The sequence below is a fragment of the Tubulanus polymorphus genome, chromosome 9 (assembly GCF_964204645.1).
Source record: "Tubulanus polymorphus chromosome 9, tnTubPoly1.2, whole genome shotgun sequence".
Lineage (NCBI taxonomy): Eukaryota > Metazoa > Nemertea > Palaeonemertea > Tubulaniformes > Tubulanidae > Tubulanus > Tubulanus polymorphus.
Genome location: NC_134033.1, coordinates 7,826,814 through 7,847,144, shown reverse-complemented (window position 1 = coordinate 7,847,144; position 20,331 = coordinate 7,826,814). Strand labels below are relative to the sequence as shown.

The 20,331-nt window shown below is 41.4% G+C and overlaps 1 protein-coding gene across 3 annotated transcripts in view; it reads left to right on the top strand.

Annotated features, from left to right (window-relative positions):
- LOC141911072 (unhealthy ribosome biogenesis protein 2 homolog) overlaps positions 1-20,331 on the top strand; it is a 129,813-nt gene that overhangs the window by 36,441 nt on the left and 73,041 nt on the right. For all 3 annotated transcript variants that reach the window (XM_074802035.1, XM_074802036.1, XM_074802034.1), the window contains 5 exons: positions 2,993-3,110; positions 13,405-13,565; positions 18,140-18,234; positions 19,502-19,668; positions 20,095-20,313. In XM_074802035.1, coding sequence (XP_074658136.1) covers positions 2,993-3,110; positions 13,405-13,565; positions 18,140-18,234; positions 19,502-19,668; positions 20,095-20,313 — 760 coding nt within the window. The remainder of the gene's footprint in view (positions 1-2,992; positions 3,111-13,404; positions 13,566-18,139; positions 18,235-19,501; positions 19,669-20,094; positions 20,314-20,331) is intronic.

Genomic DNA, 20,331 nt, shown 5'->3' with positions numbered 1-20,331 from the left:
ATATTCTTTGGTTAGAAATATGGTATGTTTAAATCCGAACGAGCTTGCCGCTAATTGTGACCAAAGTCGCGCTCAGTTCAAGAGAATAATAAGTTCATTGTCGAGCTCGAATCATATAGATGATTCGGATTGTGATACCGTGTTAAACCAAATGGATGAATTCATCAATAGCGTAGTCGTAAAAACTAAATCGGATTTTGTGAGCTTCAACAAAAAAACAGATCGATTAGATACTTTCTATCATAAACATATGCAATGCAATTCATCATTTGATAAATTATGGTCAGTTATAAGCAACCTGCTGTTATTATCTCATGGGCAGGCTTCTGTAGAGAGAGGGTTTTCGGTAAATAAGCAGATCGAGGTTGAAAACCTAGCTAATGAATCGTATGAAGCTCAAAGAATGATTGTAGACCACATTCGATCCGTAGGTGGTGTGCTGAAAGTACAAATTACCAAGGAGTTACTTCTTTCCGCATCTCAGGCATATTCGAAGTACAAGGCCTATCTGGAGAAATGTAAGGCTGATTCAGAAAAAAGTGCTAGGGGTATTAAGCGTAAAGCCGAATGTGACGAATTGGAGAAATTAAAACGAAAAAAGAAATTGCTTGAAATTGACATCGAGTCGCTCACCACCTCCGCAAATAAGTTTATTGAGCAAGCAGAACAGGCAACAGCTTTAAAAGATGTTCGTCCACTGATTACGAAATCAGTGTCATTCCGCAAATCGGCCAATGATAAACGTGCAGAAATTAATGACATTTCAGAACTTATTGATAAAAAACAAGAAGCACTAAAAGGACTTTAAGATGTTACTTTGATATATCAATGCTTTACCGGTTTAGGTTTATGTAAATAAAAGATTAATCATTTGTCTGCACCATGAAGTATATGAGTATATAATTATGAAATAAAATTAATATTCTAACAAATTAATAATTTGTCTTTTTAACGTTTGTTCTTTTATAGTTAAGTTTGTCGTTTCATGGTCATTCCTCGGGGTTTCAGATATGAAATTAGGGTTGGAGAGGTCATTGAATTGGGATTGAAAAGGTCATGGAAAGTCATTGAATCAGATAGGTCATGGAAGCTTTGAACCATGGAATCCAAACTTGCAACTAATTTCACATTCTGATATTTTCGAAGAATTTTGCTCTAAAAACAACCCGTAAATTTGATACTTTGATTCAAACATTAAGACTGTCATAAGAGGCATAGTAAATGTTTTAACGATGGATATAGAAATCTACAGTGTCTTTATTTATGAATATCGACAATGTTACTCAAAATGGTGAGTATATGGACAATGTTACACAAAAGTATTCTGACTTTGTAGGGGTTCTTTTTGCGTTTTAGCCTACCCTACCCATTGGACCCCCTCTTTCACAGGTCGGAAATTTTATCTCTCAGCGCTATTCCATGGCTATGACAATAACCTACTGCTTTGTGAAGTTTCAATGCTCTATGTACAAGACATGTAGTTTGGAAGTTATGAGGATTTAATGTGTCAATTTCATTCACATGCAAATCATCTGGCACAAACAGGACTTAACATTAAAGCTGCCGGCAGGTTAAGGATTAAAGCATGGTCTACCAATGCCCCAAACAAGTACAGTTGGATGTTACAACTTCCGACAATGCTTTTGACCTTTCAGGAGTATTCCATGGCACAGTCTTGGGAGGGACCACCGAGTTAAGTCAAGTGTTTGATTATGCCACAATGTAGACGACTGCATCTACAAATACATAAAATTGATTGCTGACCAGATTGATCTGCAGCATGACCTGGAGGCACTCCCAGACTGGGCCCTGAAATTGGGTAGGCCTATGCGCTTTTACGTGAAAAAAGCCATATTCTAGTTCTACCAACTTGGTCACCATATTCTTGAAGAATTTACAAGCAATAGATATCTTGGCCTCACCATATCGGCTGACCTGAATTGGAGTAAGCTCATCTCGTGCATCAGAGAGAAGCATTGGAATCATTTGGTGAAACCTCAAGCATGCACCAAGACAGCTGAACAGGAGCCTACACTTCACTTGTCTGTCCCAACTAGAATATGGAGCTGCGGTCTGGGACCCGGTGAGGCAAGCTTCATCTGTCATACAGGAATGCTAAAAAGGCAAATTTGTCATCGCTTGCTGAATGCCAAACAGAAATTCCACTAATGAACTAGATCATTAACCACCAAATCGCAGTCAACCCAAACGACTCTATTCAGTTTTGAACCAGAAAACTAGGTTGTCAAACGACAATAAAATTCAAACAATCAGAGCCACAACAAAATAGTATAAGAACCCGTTTGTCCCCTTCACTGTTGTCAACTGAAAACAGCCCCGCATGCCATTAACAGAGCCATATATTGTAACCTATATATGCTGATGCGCATATATACTAATGTATTATTACAATGTACATCGCTGCTGTAAGGTATTGAAAGAAACAAAGTAGCAAAATAGATCAAAATAGATTATTGGTAGTAAATATTGACCTAAAATAAATATAGACCACTCTTCCCTATTTTTGATGATCTTTGGGAGCTTAAATGGGTCATAGTTCGGGAAGTGATTTTTTAGGTCAGATGGTATGCGTCCAATAAGCCAATCATGATATTTTGGGATAGAAATCTGAGGTTCGAAAATCGGCTAATTGGCTGGAAAATACAGTAATCAAGATCAAGATGAAGTACCATACAGCAGGAATTTCCAATATTACCCAATATGTTTTTTTAAAGGAATCGGGAAAAATCTTTTAATTGCACTCTCCCATTAGTTGAATAAAAGAAAATTGTTGAAAAAGTTGACAGGTGAAATTGGTTCAACTGGTCTAAGCTAAACTGGTATTATTTGCTCCTTGATTTTTCACATGTTTGTTTTTGTCTGAATGTTGACATTTCATTCTGAACTTGTTTGGAAATCTGTTTCATCTGAATGTTGACATTTCATTCTGAACTTGCTGGGAAATCTTTATTTGTACACAAATATCTTGTAGGGGTTCAGCACACGAGGCCTGGTTCCACTGCTTGTTACACATTCTTGAATTGAACTATGAGTTACTCTTCAAAAACGTGTTGAAAATATGGAAGCATTGCTGGATACAAACAAATCAGGTAGGTTTGATACTTGTATTGGGCCGAGAAGAAGGATTCTGTTTCAATTCTAGTACCTTCCTCAAAATTGAAGCAGTGTTGCGGTTTTACACATTCGAGACATTTGATTGTTGCCATGCATTATAGACCAGGTGTGGATTCAGGGTCCAATTGTGACTGCCTCACCAAAGAAAAAAAGGCACTTTATTCAAGAAGAGGTTTATTATAGGAATCAACCCCATGCACAGTGAAAGTCAAAGTAAAAGTCAACCATTTTTGGTTTACCTTTGTCAGTGATATGAAGTTGGCATTGAGCCAATTCATGTAAAATCGCGGTACGTTTTTTTATGTGAGAATTTGTTTCATGGGTTCTCGGCTAAAACGACGTATAATCGATGCGATTGAAGACATGGCGAACCTCCGTCGATGACATGGTCAACATTGTTAAAATTCTACGAAAAACTGTTTTTGGGGGAAAATTTTTAGCTCTCGCGTATAAAACTGCAATGACCTCGATTCGGGGGCGTTGTCTCTACGAGCGAATGTGATTGGCTGTTTATGGGATATATGGGGAATTGCGGCGCTAATAAAATAATTATGGCAAAGCAAATGGCGAACGTTTCATTGGACTAGGTGCCGTATACGTGCGAATTTCAAATGCTCATTGCTGGTGAGAATGTAATTATTAAACGCCATAGGTATTGTTTCATTTGAATACCCGGCGATTGATTTGATGACATTGAAGTGTAAGCGAACATTCACTTACACAAGGCCTCCACGTGTGCCCGGAAATCATTAGATTAGACTGTTGCACACACACAAACACACGCGCGTACAGTATACACTACTATAGCGATACTGTAACGCTGCTTGCTGGCGCGTTTGACATTTCATCAGCTGAAGAAGAGCGCTGTGTTTTCTGTTTGATAGAATTTGTAATAAATTGTAATTCCTTGTGACCTGAAAATACTAAGCAGCAAACTAAACTATAGGTATAGGTCGAGGTCCGAATATTGTAGTGGTAAATTCCTGGATTTAAAACGATCTAATACGCCGATATCTTACTGCACCGGTATTTTAGCTTCCGCGGCCATACATTCAGCCACCATCTGATATGTGACATCATATGAATTTTATTTGCATATTTTTTCATATTATAGAAAATATTTCTTTGAAAATATAAGATAGTTTCCATGCCGCGCCTACCTGTACCCTACAAAATTTTGGATGTGGACCGTAAACAAATGTATATCTTTGGTCTTATTTGACTACAAAATTATCCTTTAAGAAAGATAAAATACAATATTTACACTTGTAGAACTTTGAAGTCACGAATTAAAAAGATTTTTCAAGCCATGCCCTTACCCCAAACAACCTCTAGCTTTCAAGGTAAACCACACTTTGCCCGTGGGCAATTTATTATTGTTTTTACTCAATGCCTGTGATTGAATATTCAAAACACTATTCGGAAGAAAACAATGTTTGAGGCACACCCTCAGGAAATTTGCCTGATAAAAAATTTGAAAAGGTTTTGAAATTCATGAGGCATGTGAGGTACCCTAAATTCCCCACTGTAAACTTAGGTCATTTGAAATATTGATTTGATGACATTGAAGTGTAAGCGAACATTCACTTACACAAGGCCTCCACGTGTGCCCGGAAATCATTAGATTAGACTGTTGCACACACACAAACACACGCGCGTACAGTATACACTACTATAGCGATACTGTAACGCTGCTATTGTTTTTACTCAATGCCTGTGATTGAATATTCAAAACACTATTCGGAAGAAAACAATGTTTGAGGCACACCCTCAGGAAATTTGCCTGATAAAAAATTTGAAAAGTTTTGAAATTCATGAGGCATGTGAGGTACCCTAAATTCCCCACTGTAAACTTAGGTCATTTGAAATATTGTATCTCCAAAAATTGTCCATTTATGTATGTCCATGTAAAGATTAATGTGTATGAGCAAAACTTGAGGAATAACTACTGGAGTAGGTTAGAAAGCTTGGAAACTCCAACATTAATAACAGAAATACAGTCAAGCCCGCTTAAGTCAAATTAATTTGGACGAGATATGGAAGTGAATTACGTAGCATAAATGTACCACTTGTGTATGAGGAATAAACTTTGAGAAGTTCCCACAGTAAACTATGATGTTTTAAGTACATGTTCTTGAATTACCTGATTCATAACTACTGTCCCATAGTATTATTGTGACGTCACATTTTTGGTCTGAATGAACTTGAAAGCCGATTGGACAAAAAGTTTGTCCAAAAGCTGATTGAAAAAAAATCAATATTTGGCAGCGTCAGAATAAAAGGTTTCGGATCAAGTAGTCCAGGCCGTAGTAACAATGTACGTAGTAACAATCTTTGTGTTAACTGATATCTGGCTGCGACTTGAATGAGACAAATGGCATTGATATTTCCTTAAGGATACATTACGTGGGGCACATATTAGAAGTTACCTTAGCTTGAGAACTATACCGCTAAACATTTTTTGGAATACCCGGTACCGTAGGGTGGTGCCGCCATGAGCCACATGACTCAATTTCTCCCTTTGCGCCGCCATCTTTGGTGCTTTTTTTTCCAATGGAGCTGCCACCTAGACGTTATTCTGAGTTCTTGTTCAAGCCAAATGGTAGTTTTGTTGGTCCCGGACCAAGCTAGCACCTCCGGTTCTTCGGTGAGTTCGTCTATAAATTCGATCGGTCTTTCTCACGGCCGGGCATCAGTCTCAGCCCACCTGTTTCCTTTTCCTTTCATTCAGTCGGGACTTCTCGGTTAGTGGGTAGTCCGAGTCCATCCGACAAACCGTATATAATAGGGTTTGATTAAGGAAATATCAATTAAGGAATCGTTAATTAAATTTTTTCTAATCATTTAATTTGAGATAAATTTTTCGCGAATCATTAATTATTATTTCTGATAATTAATTTAATTTAAGATTAATTTTTTTCGCGGGTCGTTTATTGTTGCTTTTGTAGCAGCAACCAATAAATATGTCGGATTCTAGAGATAAGAAAGCCCATTCTTGGGTTTATGAATTGTCCGGTACCTCCTCTCCTAGTGGCGCGGTTCGACCTCCAGAAGGGGTGCAGGCCGGCGTTCCCTCGAGGGAGCTCTTGACTGGAAGTTTTGTGCGACAATACCGCAGCAAGAATGCTAAGAAAGTCGTGGAGTGGCCAGGACTCGGCCAACCGCCCTAACACTCCGGTTGCAGACAAACAGCCATCCAACATGCCATTAAACCTCGGCCCAAACAGGTTCCCGATTCCGGTCTGGTTTTGTCCCTACGAATTCAGCCGGTCCCGTCCCAGTTGACCTTCCATTGGGTCCCCGTCTGGCCTTCACGAGGTGGCACTAGTTAAAACCGTCCGTGCTTCGGCTCTGGCTACCCGTTCTCATCCGGGCCCGGGTTCTGTGGCTGTGTCCTATTAAAAACCTCAAATTGTCCGGAATCGGGATTTCAGATAGATCCGAATCAGGGCTCGTTTCGAGTCGCTCGGCTGGTCCAGGATTTTCAGCCTACACAGGGAAACTGGAATCACGTATTTCTCCGCCAGCCCGTTCGCCAATGCGTCGCTCCCCTGGAGTGGGGTGGAGACGGTCCACTTCGCCGTCGTGTTCGACCTCTTCAAGTAGGAAAATTTGTGACCGTTATCGACAAAGTAGGGCACGCTCCCGGTCCAGCAGCTCCTCGAGGTCCCGATCTTCGAGTAGGAGCCGAGAGTGTCCTCAACGATTTTACAGGAACTGTCCCTGGAGGTCTTTATCTCCTGAGCCGGCGGCCTCCATGTCCAATTTCATTTCCACTGAGGATTTTTAGGCTTTTCAGGCGGAAATGCAAAGTCTATTGGAATCGGTAAAGGGCCATCTCGGCCTGATAGGAACTCAAGCTTCGCGGCCAACGCCGTCCGAGTTGGAGAACTCCAGTCCTGAGGATGTTCCCCTCACTGTCCCTGATCTCAAAAACTTTGACGAGTATTCCTTGAAGGTAGGTCTTGGCACGCATTCGGGATGTAGGGAGTCGTCACCTCCAATCCCATCCGGTGTGACCAATCCCCGTACATCAGTAATGTTCAACCACCCAGCCCTTCGTCCTCGGTTGCCACAACTTTTGACTGTTCGGCGCCGGTGGATAGGCCTTTTCTCACGCTCATAATACAAGAGGTTTTCCACAAGCATGGCCCAACCGTGCCTAAACCTCTTAAGTCTGTGGATCCGGAAGAGTGTATGGCCTTATATGTTGCCTCTGCACAGGGCTCTCATGCTCTTCGTGAGTCCTCTGCAGTGATGGTCGAGTGGACTCGGATCGATAGACACTTGTGGGGTCAGGATCAGCCGACTGGGTTTGCGTATCCTCCGCCAGAGTCTGGGCTCAAGCAGGGAAAGTTTTTCTCTCACTGGGCCACCGATTCCTCGTTTAGTGCATCCTATTATAGTACGCCCGGGTCAACTGAACGAATGCATGGTTTGGTTGACGCAGTGCTAGGTCAATTTTGTCCGCATCCTTGGTTGCTCCTGTCCTTAACATTCAAATGCCTACGGCGGGGGATGGTCTCTTTTTTGTCATTCCTGGAGAATATCACACGAATCGGGAGTTCGGTCACTGATTGGTGAGCTCAGGGAGGTTCAGTCACTACTGGAAAGGGGGACGGCGGATCCCTCGGAGGTTGCGTCTGCCCTGGCAGGTATGGATAGGATAATCCAGTCTCTGCCACGGTCAGCTTCACATGTGATTTTTCTTGCCGTCGGGGCTCATGCTAACATGATTCTGGCGGCAAGGACCTCATTGATACGCCTTTTTTCGGGCAAGTGTGCTCCAGTGGCAGCGGAGTACCAAAAAATCAACTACAGCCTACAGAAATGAGACCCAAGAGAGGTCAAGAGTCACATATTACCCCTGCAATCGAGGAGTTGCTTCAGAAGGGTGCTCTCCAGCCGGTTCAAAACGAGTCCTCTCCGGGCTGGAACTCAAGAGTGTTTACAATGCCCAAGGCTTCAGGAGGCCAATGCACTGTGATAGACCTGTCCCTTCTCAAAAAACATCTCAGGGTGCCGATGTTTCGCATGACCACGCCACAGCAGGTAGTTCAGGGGCTCCGCCCCGGTCAATGGGCGGCGTCGATCGATTTGAAGGATGCATACTTTCAGGTGCCGATTCACCCCAATTCGCGTCGCTACTTCCGGGTCAAGTGGAAGGGTCGCCAGTACCAGTTCTCGGCTCTCCTGGTTGTTCACCAATCTAGTCAAGCCGGTTCAATGATATCTTCAGAAAAAAAGGGTGTAGATTTTCGTGTGTCTTGACGACTGGTTAATTGTGGGTTACTCTCAGGACGAATGTTAGGCGTCCATCAACTTCGTGCTGGGCCTGGTACGGGACTGGGGCTTCAGGATAAATCTCGAGAAGTCTCATTTACACCTGTCTAAGAATTTCACCTATCTGGGCTTGAAGTTCGACCCTCGCAAGGGTTGTGTATATCCCACCCAAGCCAGGGTAGACAAGCTCCGGGAAGCTGTATCCGGCCTGTCGAGCTCTGCTCGGTCAACGCAGTACTGGTCCCGAGTCCTCGGACAAATGAGCTCCATGTCCCTTGTGATTCCAATGGGTCGCCTCCACAGCCGGCCATTTCAACCTTTCTGGAAGGCCTGCTGGCTACGATCGAGAAGAGTTTGGGAGGTTTGCTTCCCGCTCTGGTTCCAGGACTAAGTTGGTGGATGTCTCTTCGCAACCTCAGGGAGGGTACATCTCTGGCTCCTCTCCGAGCTCCTCTCCAGTTGTCTACCGGCGTGAGTCACGCCAGTTGGGGCGCCCATCTGGAGAGTTCGCAGAAAGCCGGGAGAAGGTCTCATCAGGAGGGGCTTCTCCATATCAACCATTTAGAGCTGTTGGCGGTCCGCAAGGCTCTGGGGTTCTTTTGCAGGAGGTTGATAGGCAGACATGTGTGGTTAGCCACCGACAATCAGACAGTCAGGGCCTATCTTCGGAACAAGGGAGGCACTAGATCGGTTATGCTTACCAACCCTAGGACGGAGATTCTCCTCTGTTGTCAGGCCTGAGGGATTCACCTGTCTGTGGTTCACCTGGTGAGCAAGAGGTACATTGTTGCTGACGCCCTCTCCTGTCAGGATGCGGCCATTTCTACGTAATGGTCGCTTCATCCAGAGGTGGCAGTTCGAGTGGGGTCCCTGGTAGGCCAACCATTGATAGATCTGTTCGCCACCAGGTTCAACAAGAGGTTCCCGCTGTTTGTGTCCCCGTTTCCAGACCAGATGGTGAGGATGGTAGATGCGTTCTCGTTTCACTGGGATCGGATCCTGGTGTATGTGTACCCCCCCGATTCAAGTCTTATCAGCAGTCCTCGACCAGATAGAGCTGGCGTCCTGTCTGATAGTTCTGATTGCGCCTTGCTGGCCAGCTCAGGCGTGGTTCAGTTGTCTTCTCAACCTCCTGTGCGACAACCCCAGGTACCTGCCGCAATTTCCATTCCTCCTGTCTCCGAGGGGTTTCCGGAGGCACCCGGCGTTTCAAATGTCCAACCTTCACACCTGGCCATTGTCTAGCGATGCCTGGCGAGTGCAGGGTTTTCAGTCAGGGCTTCCTCATTCATTGCTAAATCCAAGCGCCCTAGTACAGGTAGGATAAATTACTCCAAGTGGAAGCTCTATGGCGATTGCTGTAGTCAACGGGGGATTGATCCATGCTCTCCCCTGTAGCCGCTCTTGCAGATTTTTTCCTCTCTCTTTTTGAGGTTAGGAGGCAGCAGGTGGTAACTATTAAGGTTACCGGCCTGCTATTGGCCATACTTTCAGGGCAGCTGGTATCCAGGACTTAACTACTGATCCCTGTATTTTTCTCAGCTCATTGCGGGTTTCACAGTAGCGCGGCTGAAAGTGCCTCGGGAAATCCCTCCATGGGACTTAGGGGTGGTCCTAAAGTTTCTCATGGCTAGTCCATATGAACCTCTCTCCGAAGTGAGTCTTTCTAAATTCACTTAGAAAACAGTGTTTCTTCTTTTTCTGACTATGTCGGCCAAAAGGTCCGAGATTCATGCATCAACGACTCGACCTGGTCATATCGTTTTTGGCCATGATCATGTTTTGTTGTTCTCCGGCCTTACCTCAACTTCATCGCTAAGATTCAAAGACCGGGTGCGGGTGGTAGAGAGTGGAGGGTGGAGGCGCTGATGCTTAGGGTCCAATCGATCTCCGGACCGGGCGGGCGTTAAGATTTTATTTGCGTCGGACAGCCTCACTTTGAGGAGAGAGAGATTGGTTGTTTATATGTTGCTGAATGAGCAGTCCTCGAAGGATGTCTCGAAGGATACTATTTCTCAGGTCTCAGAACTAATTCGTGAGGCTTTATCGTCGGTAGATGCCGAGCCAGCTCGTGTTGTCAGTCATCAGGTATGCTCGATGGTGACTTCATGGGCAGCATTTTTGGGTGCGTCCATCAAAGTGGTTTGTCGAGGGGCGTTCTGGAGTAGTCAGAATACCTTTGCTTTTTTTTATTTGAAGGATGTTTCGGGGTAGCTGGGTTCTCTTTTGGCAGTGGGCCCAGCTGTTTCACACAGGGTGTTCGGGTTTTTCCTTCAGGATCTGCTCACGCCAGTTCTTATCCCCGTCATTCATGGGATCCTTTTGATCCGAATCAAAATGATTGATGGATGTATTGTTTTGATCTTGATTTTTGCAGTTCTGTACGGCAGCTTAGGCCTTGGGGGTCTCTGCCGAGCTCCTGGGAAGTGTGGTGGTTTCATTTGCTCCCATGGGCTGTGATATGTTTATATATTTTGCATAGTTACAGGTTAGTCGATTAGATTTAGATCTGTATATACGTGTACATATTTTGTCTGTTTGCTCCGGTCGTGAGTCTAATTTAGAGTCCGAATGCTGTAGGCAGGTTATTATCTTTGCACAGCCTTTTTTCACCGATGAACGCAGGTCTAGTTGGTGATTCGGTCCTTGCATGGTTTCCGGGGTAAGTTTTTTGGCTCGCGTCAGCGAGCATATGTTAACGGTCTGACCGATCGATAAACATTCGTCTGCTTAATACACCACGCTCAAACGCAATTTCAGTTGCATGTAATTTCACTATTAATGGGCGAATTGAACGGATTAAGCAAAAAATTGATGGTGCGCAAAGTTAAAAGCCGTGGGTTTCATATTTTTTTAGAAATTTACCAAGAAGTTTCAAAAATTCAATTTATTTGAGCACGTTTTTTTATGCAGCATCTTTAACTGTCCAAAATCACACATGTGAAAATTCAATGCTATTTGTGTCGGAACCACTTTATATCGCCAAGATCCGACGCTTCGTTCGGTAGTTATGGGCTTTCAAAGACGAAACCCCTCGAAATCTTGGTTATATAAAATTTTGTGTTGACCCGCTTTTGACTTCCATCATGACATCATAACATTGAACGAGGTAGATCAGCTGGTGCATTAGTCAGTTATCATTAAAAGTTCACACTGACCAAAATTGAGTCCTTTTCATTATTTTTTCATGTTTAATTTTCAATGAAATGAATTTTGCGTATTAGTAGGCTATGTGACAAGATTTTTTACTTCCCTACAACAGTTTGGCGAGCCACTGGACTATTGGTCCTTTATTCATTGTTGAACACCCGTTATTTTAGGCCTTCGCCTACATACATTATTTGGGAGCCTTACCCACCGCCTGGTGCTTGGCTAGTCCTTCTAATATGTGCCTCACAAAATGTATCCTGAAGGAAATATCATAATTTTCTGGAGTAAAATTTGTATTTCTGAGGGGTACTTCCGTGGGGCACAGGAGTTTCCCACCCGTCTTCCCCGCTCGGCTCTTTGCACTGTGTTTCGGAAGAAATTAAGTCACGTGGCTCGTGGGGGCGCCACTGTACAGTACCGGGTATTCAAAAAAATGTTTAGCGGTTATTATTATTTATTTGACTTATCTGCATATTTTTATTTGATTTATAGAAGAAAAAATATTGTAATAGTAATGCTTGATTGTAATATATTTTGCATACCGGTACATCTTTGACCGAATTACTTCATATTTTTGCCTCATAATTTGCAATTGCCCTAAATTTCTTTGCTTTTCCGTAGTAGCTAATCCCCTGAAGCACCTCCTAGGGAGATGAATGTAAATTGTTGTAGAGTGCGCTCAGGCCTGTCGCCAAGCAGGGTGTGAATGCTTGTACATGTTCTGAACCCTCTTATGTCCCAGCAGGCAATTGTGTTCACTTTTTGTCAGACGTCCGAATCCAGTTACTTTTGGAAGTTTTGCAGATGCTTCAATGGATTGATTTGATATTAGTTTGATTTTAGTTCATTCATATACCCTGTACAGGTCTGTAGCCCGAAAACTGGCCTAGTCAGAATCAAGATGGCCGCTAGGTCAATGAACTTTGCTGATGGCATGGTCAACTTTGTTAAAATTCTCAAAAATACTCTGGCCGTTAAATTCTAAGCTCTTGCATATAAAATTGCGATTACTTTGATTGGGGGAGGGAAGGGCGTCGTTTCTTCAAGTGAATGTGATTGGCTGTTTTTGGGATGTATGGGAAATTCTGGGAATTCTGGTGCCACTGACTTAACAGGGCCGTCAGAACAGGGGCGGCAGGGGCAGCTGAAGCCGCCCCACTTTTTTGCTTAACAAAAATTTTTTCAAAAGCACGCTGTACCGCGTAGCGGCTCGTCGTTCTCTGTCCTATGTGGTCTGCTCACAACTTTTCATGCTTCTGTGAATGAGACTGTGAAATGGTCCCAAAACGCATCTCCGGCGATTGAATTTTCAAAATTTTTCTAGGGGAGGGCCCCCAGACCACCCTTCAGAAATAAGCCTCGCCCCTGAAAAATTCCTTCCGACGGCTCTGTGTAATTATGGGTAAGCCACACAATGGTGAGCGTTTCATTGGAGTAGGTACCGTACACACCTGAATTCTAAATGCTCACCTTGTGAGAATATGTTTTACATATGTATATCCACCGTTGGTATTGTTTCATTTATCCTTTGCTTGTTTTGAATGTCTATAGGAGTGTAAGCAAATGTTCACTTACACTTCAAGTACTTATCAATAGACTTGGGAATTAGGGACATCCAATCTAAGTGTGATTTGGGCGTTTACACAACTTAAAAACTACCACATAAGAGGCAGGTATTAATTTAAAGGCAATTTGAATCGGAAAAAACAGGATTTCAAAGTTCATACGAGAACAAGTTTTGCTGGCAATGGTGACTCGCCTATTGCTATTAGATCTCAGATGTCTTGCTGTGAAAATCGGAGAGTATGAAGATGTTAATTTCCTGTTCAATTTCAGGATGATCCTGTAACAGTATTATGCAATAAGTTGTTAATACAGCTAACTGAAACATACCGCTCTCTTTCACAAACCGAGAAATTCATAACAGAGATTCTAATGGTCATTCAACTTGAAGAAAAACAAATCGAGGTCAGCTGGCCGACAGAATTCTTAACCAGGTAAGGCAAGAAAAGAAAGTTTTGATATTTTCTGGGTTTGAACGTCATGAAAAACTTGGTCGTTGTTGTATCAGAGAAGATTAGAAATCTATGAATGGTATTGAGCAATTTTCTAGGTTGGGCATATGTGTTATCAACATTCATCACTTTCTTAGACATCTAACTGTTAACGAAGTTAATCTCCAGACACATCCATCATCAACGGAGAAAATTGAATAAGACTACCTGTTACTCAGACCTGCCAACATCTAAAATATCAGCGTATTTTTTACGAGAAAGTTGCTATCACAACGCTAGTACTGGCAGTAGTAGAAAAATACGATTCGAAAGGCCTAAAGACCAAAATACGAAAATGAGACTAATTTGATGCTTGAAGACATTTCTTTTCTTAATTTTACGATTTCAACTAAATACCTACGATAATTTTACCGGTGTTCGGGCGTCTCTCAGCAGGCGCACATTTCGTATGCAGGGTTCTCCTTTGCTCTGCGGAAATTGACTGGAGATCTGAATTGACTGGAGATCGGTAGACAATACTGAACCATAAAAGTGTTCGTGATATAGAATAGTCTGCCGTTGCCGTTAGTCCATCAAACTTTGATAATTGATTTCACAGGGCCTTATATCACCCAAAGGATTAACTATTTAATCAATTTAATTTCCTGATTGATTAAGATTATCTACCGCTAATTATTATTTAGTTGATCTTGGAGTTAATTAGTTTTTTAATGAAACAGGCCCAGAAATAAAAGATACTATATGTATGAAATAAAAATTGTGTTGATTTCTATACTATAACGGTGCATGGCTAATTTGGTCCCTGGGAAAAACCCATTACTATACTAGGAATTCATCTTGTGGTTGAATCAATACCTCGTGAGCCGTCTTCTCGTGTGCACGTGTCTTGTATATATGATAGATTTTGTGAAGTAAGTCGTGGAAGAATGAAGCGTGCAGCAACAGGCAACAAAAAGTCGTGTCAGAAATTTAAGGATTTCTATTCAAATTTGTATCCATATTTAAAAGCGTCGAGAAAAGGTGACACTTACGTTTCCTGGTCCATTTTCCGTCATGATCTGATGTCTGTACACAGCTAAAACAGTAAAAGCTTCTACACTGTTGCGGGAACTACAATTTATTTGAGCTGTTTATTCAAAACTACCCTACTGAGAGAAAACTACTATTTTTTATAATCTTCAAAAAAACTACTTTTAAGGAGAAACACTACTATCAAAATTACTCCAAATCTGTTTTTGATGTTGGCAGGTCTGGTTACTGATGTTAGGATGCTAAAATTTATCGGAAACATTCACCTTATGGGGGAGGGTATTTATTGATATCTATGTTAATACTTTCAAGACTGAACCATTTTGATTGTGTCAAGCGTTTTTAACAATTTTGGACTATCTTCAAAATGAGCGATTAACTATCTATTCTATTGAAATGTGTTCTCATAGTTGTTGATACATGGTGGCGAAACTCGGATATAAACTTTAGTATATTTATTACCTAGTATTGCATCTTCTATTTGCCATTTTGAATTTATATTGCAATTTTTATTCCTCGTTAATCAGCACTGCCTAGTTAGTTTACCTAATCCCACAATCTAGGCAAGACATTTAAGATATGGCCTGCAAGAATTGATAGACAATACCAGAGTACTATGTTGGAAATTTAACGATATATAATGAAAAATATTAAACCTGTGTGACACTTTGGGTTCAGAAGTGTCTCATTAAAGTAACAGTATCATCAGTTCAATTGTAAATCTAAAAGGGATGAACAGTCCTCAAAATTAACAACGGCAACAGTGGCATTTACTGTTGGTTGTAAAACTATTGCTGTGGGTTTGTCTCTTTGCCCACGGCACCCTTTCTCTTCAGAGAGCCAGGAGGCGGTAGTCTATGGTGGCATTAACTTAACGGATGATAGTAGTGGATAGTCATTTGAAGGAAATGCAATTTAATCTTGCTTAATGTATTTATTATTTGAAAAGAAAAATTGTGGCTCCTATCTATTTTCGTGTTCGCATCTCTTCACCTGAAGTCACTCGAGTTAGTCACGTTTTTTCTTTCAGCTGTGAATTTTTCTATACAGCAAAATTATTTCAACGCAATCCGATACGTAATCTACAAATTATCACCGTATGATAGATTCCATTAAGACACCACAATGTTCAAATAACAACCATCCAAAAAAAGCTTGTACTTACTTGGTCCACGTCTACAATAAAACCATTCAGATTCGAAGTTCCCGGGTGTAAAATTTCATGTTTGGAAGTAAGACAACACTGATCTCTTAGCTCTTTAAAAAGTAATAAGTTCAAAGTTTGAATAATTCTACTACAGAAATACAAAACCACCAAGCAAGCTTTCAGTACAACCATGTCAGCAAGCCCATTCTTAGAATTTCTTTCTTGTTATAAAAATAATAATGATAATAATAAGTTTTTCTATAGCGCCTTTCCATAAAAAGTTCAAAGCGCTAGTTCTCCGACTGAGGTGGTCACTGAAAAAAGCCAGGACTTGACTGCTGATTTAAATTGCGTGAGTGAGTTAATGTTTCGTAAATATGCTGGCGTTGTGTTCCAGAGTTTTGGCCCTGCAACAGAAAAACTACGATCTCCAAATTGTGTTTTGGTACGTCTCACAGACAGGGTTGATAAGGTAGATCTCGTGACATGTCCAGAGTCGGGTCTCTTAATCAGATCACACAAATATGCCGGTGCTAAACTATAGACACATTTGAACACGGTTAGCAACACTTTATATTTAATGCGAGCAGCAACTGGTAGCCAGTGCAACTCGACTAGTAGTGGCGTAACGTGATCGTATTTGCGTTTTCGGAGAATGACACGCGCCGCTGAATTCTGTACACGTTGGAGTGGTGCGATTGACTTTTGCGGTAATCCATAAAGTAAACTGTTGTTACAGTCTATGATAGAAGTAACAAACGCATGGGGCTCGAGACTCGGACGATCAAGGAAACGGCTAATCCGACTTATGCCGTATAGCTTGGCATAAGCTTTCCTACAAATCGATTGAATGTGGCACTGCATGTTCATGCTTCTATCTAGAATAACACCCAGATCACGAACGGAATCTGAAGCCTCGATAAACGAATCACCTACATTAATACCAGGTATTGTACCAGTTCGACGTGACAAAACAATATTTATCATGTCCGTCTTGCGGGCATTCAAAGCTAATCTGTTATCAAACAACCAATTGCTAACATCCGCAACGCACGATTCTACTTGTGATATAGTGTTACCGCAAGTCGACCTATCACCACAACGAGCTGACGCCATGAGCTGGTTATCGTCAGCATATAGGTGATAGGGCACACTTATCCGATCACTTAACGGCAGAGTATATATCGTGAAGAGAACATGACCTAGAACTGATCCCTGCGGTACACCATTAAGCAGAGTTTGACTAGTGGACCTGCTATTTCCATTAACAACAGCAACGTTTCGCCTTTCCAAATACGATGAGAACCATCTCAAAGCTGCACCACCAAAGCTTTTACATTGTATAAAAACAGAAGAAGTGATGGCAGTTCTATTCATAGCTACCTGTATAAGGCACAGAGCTAGAGTACTTACAGCCTATTGATTCTAGGCCTAGTAGTAACGCCAGAATAGTGGTGCTCAAATCTATTGTCTTCAGTGGTTCATAGATAAATATATCAAGTGGTTGAATGATAAAGTTAATTCGTCAATAGTTGATTTACTATTTGTCTGAATGATATTGCAAAAAATCCTTACAATTAATTGATAATTTGCTCCCAGCAAATTTGAAATTAAATGTAGGTTTTGAAGTATTGCTGTGGGTTGCTGTACCAACCCACAGCAAACTATGCTAGAAATGCTGTAGGTCAGATTTGCCAAAATTCGAGACCTGAATCCAATAGGAATGTAAAGCTGCGTTCAGTGGTTCATAGACCGGTCTAAATGGGTCCTTTCCTGGTATGGTGAAAATTTAGACCGGACCAAATTTCGGTGAGCATTCACATGGCGTTTTGTCGCCGGGCCAACAAGATGTTGCCATCTGCTAAATGATTAACTGGGCCTGGATGGAGTCTTGCTTCCAGATTCCAAGTAGAGCAGGACATTCTTCATTTGCATTTGACCATGACATTTGGTCTACTTGACCAGTATCCATGCGAAGGCATTGCAGAAATGCTTCCTGATGCGCCCTCATTTTACTGGAAAGTTCTTCTTTCTGAGTCAAAAATATGCTTCTATTATTCCTTTTGGGGTCTAAAATTACCGTAAAAGTACGTCTTTTTATCCTGGCCTTACCACTGGAAACCCTGAAAATGGATTGAAAGTTGACAGTTTATACAAATTGCACAATTTGACAAGTCAGTTTAAGTCTTACTTAATATCCAAAAATTGAGGGAGATATCCTCACAAACAAAGTTCCAAGATAAACTATGGATTATAATTTTGAATTCTAGGTAGCCCCACAAAGGGTCTTACATACATTTTGTGTTTTGATGGTATTTCACATCACAATCATTCTGTACATGTTTCATAAATCAGATGAGTTTCATTTGTTTATTTACAGTTTTGGGAAAGTAATCAATGGTTTGAACATCAGTCAAGTGAAGGCTGTATGGGCGATGTTTATAGATGAACTATCAGATTTTTACATTAATAAAGGTATGTTTGTAGATCTATTCTATAGACCAGATCCAAGTTTCATCCTTGCTCAAAACTTGAAAATAAGACTGAACATACATCATATAACATGCAATTTCTTTTTAACTTGTTTTGTATAATGGGCTTAGCCCATGGATGAAACCTATAAAAAATTAGCTTACTTGCTCTGCTTAAAGGGCCTCCACGGAGGACATCTTGACTTTCCTGTTGCATAACACATGAAATAACATGTGATTTCTTTTAAACTTGGTTTCTGTAATGGAGTAGGCCCATGGAAGAAAACGATTGAAAATTAGCGTACGCGCTCTTCCAATAAGGTCACCAAAGCGGAAATCTTGAATTTCTTGTTAGCACTCTACACACATCAAATAAAGTGTAATGGGGTAGACTGGTGGATGAAACCTATAGAAAATTAGCTTTCTACTCATCTTATTTGGCCACCACTGTAGACGTCTTGAATTTCTTGTTAGCTCTCTTGCTCTTTCAAGGAAAACCTAACTTAACGAAGGCCCTGTCAGGCTGACATAAGCAGCGTTATCTGTTCGAGTTTATTCGCTGGATACAGAAATATTCACGAATATGTCTTTCCACTCAAGTCCATTTTTGTGGCCCATGGACCGCACTATTATTTCCATTTGGTTACACATATTTCTTTGACATTGGAGATGGAAATATCTTGATCATATCAATGGACTCTTTAGATCAATTAATACATTACTATAGTAATACTCGTGGAAACCACGGGTGATTTTCTTTGGCCCTGAACTTCAAACTGTTCAATTTATTTGCAATGTAATTAAGTCGGGCCATTTAAAATCTATGTGTCCATGCCCGTGGAGACTCTCAGTGAGCTTTGATGACCTGTTCCCGTGGAGACTGGGAACTATCTGAGATAAACAAAATATGTACGGAGCTACGTGGGGCTCCAACTTTTTACCCATCTGGTGCAAGTCTTGTGCTCTTGTCTTCTGACTGGGCCATCGTGACCCGTTATTGATACCGTACTGTAGAATTGTTTTGCTGCAGTAAGAGTATAATTAGAATTCCTGCTTACTGATTGGCTGGAATTTTGTCTGCCTTCGTTTGGCCCCCCTATAAATATTTTCACACTCGTTTATACCCGTTGCATTAGTTTATACAATGATTGACTACCACACAAAATTTCAAGTCCCAATTCTTCTCCATGGCGACATTATTTGTTACATAGTTTCGTATTAATATATAGATTATGTTTTCAGTTGATACTATGAGATGTTTTTTTTTTCAGTCATGAATCAGTCTTTCGTGGTTGAGTTGTTTTACAAATTTCTCATGAGTATACAAATTCCTGATTACAACATGGCGTCAAAAACAGCTGAAGACATATCACTTCTGATGAAACGAACATTAAATGAAGTCATCGACGTATGGTCTGTTAAAATTATTAAGAAACAGGTACACCCTTGCATACTCAGTGCTTAATCAGCTCACAACTATTTACTCGGCATACAACCCAGTGTTGTCCACAGACTGTTTCAGCCTGTTTTTGTCCTTTTGCCATAATCTACCAGAATTATAGTAATATTTCATGGTCAATTAAAAATTACAAAAATACAGGGAACATGATAGAACTAGTTAGGTTTTATTTGGTTGTCTAGGTGACTAATGGGTTTTTATATTGTTAATCGCTGGTTTCTGTTACAGACCTGTTACAGCCTGTTGCCTAGTCACTGCTTAGACTTGAGACCAGTTTAAGACCAGCTATTAGCTAATCTAACAACTTCAGACTAGTCTTAGGATTTGAGGCAACTTCTTTGGTTTTAAGTCACCACTCTGCAACCAGCACCTATTCTATTCATCAGAGCATGTTTTATCTTTTAGGGCTCTCAATCAGAGCGCAAGACGTTTCTTATGTTAGCAAGTATGTGGGCGGAGATACGCATGTTGCTGCTTATTTATGGTCGTGAATGTGACTGGTTGAAACTTGGATCGATTGATGATGTAACATCTAATATGAGCTGCATTGTGCCGGTTTATTATCCAGAAGTATGGAATGTTGTATGCAGTGAATATTCCGCTCCAACTGAAGAGTATTTTATGGTAAGTGATTTGGGCAAT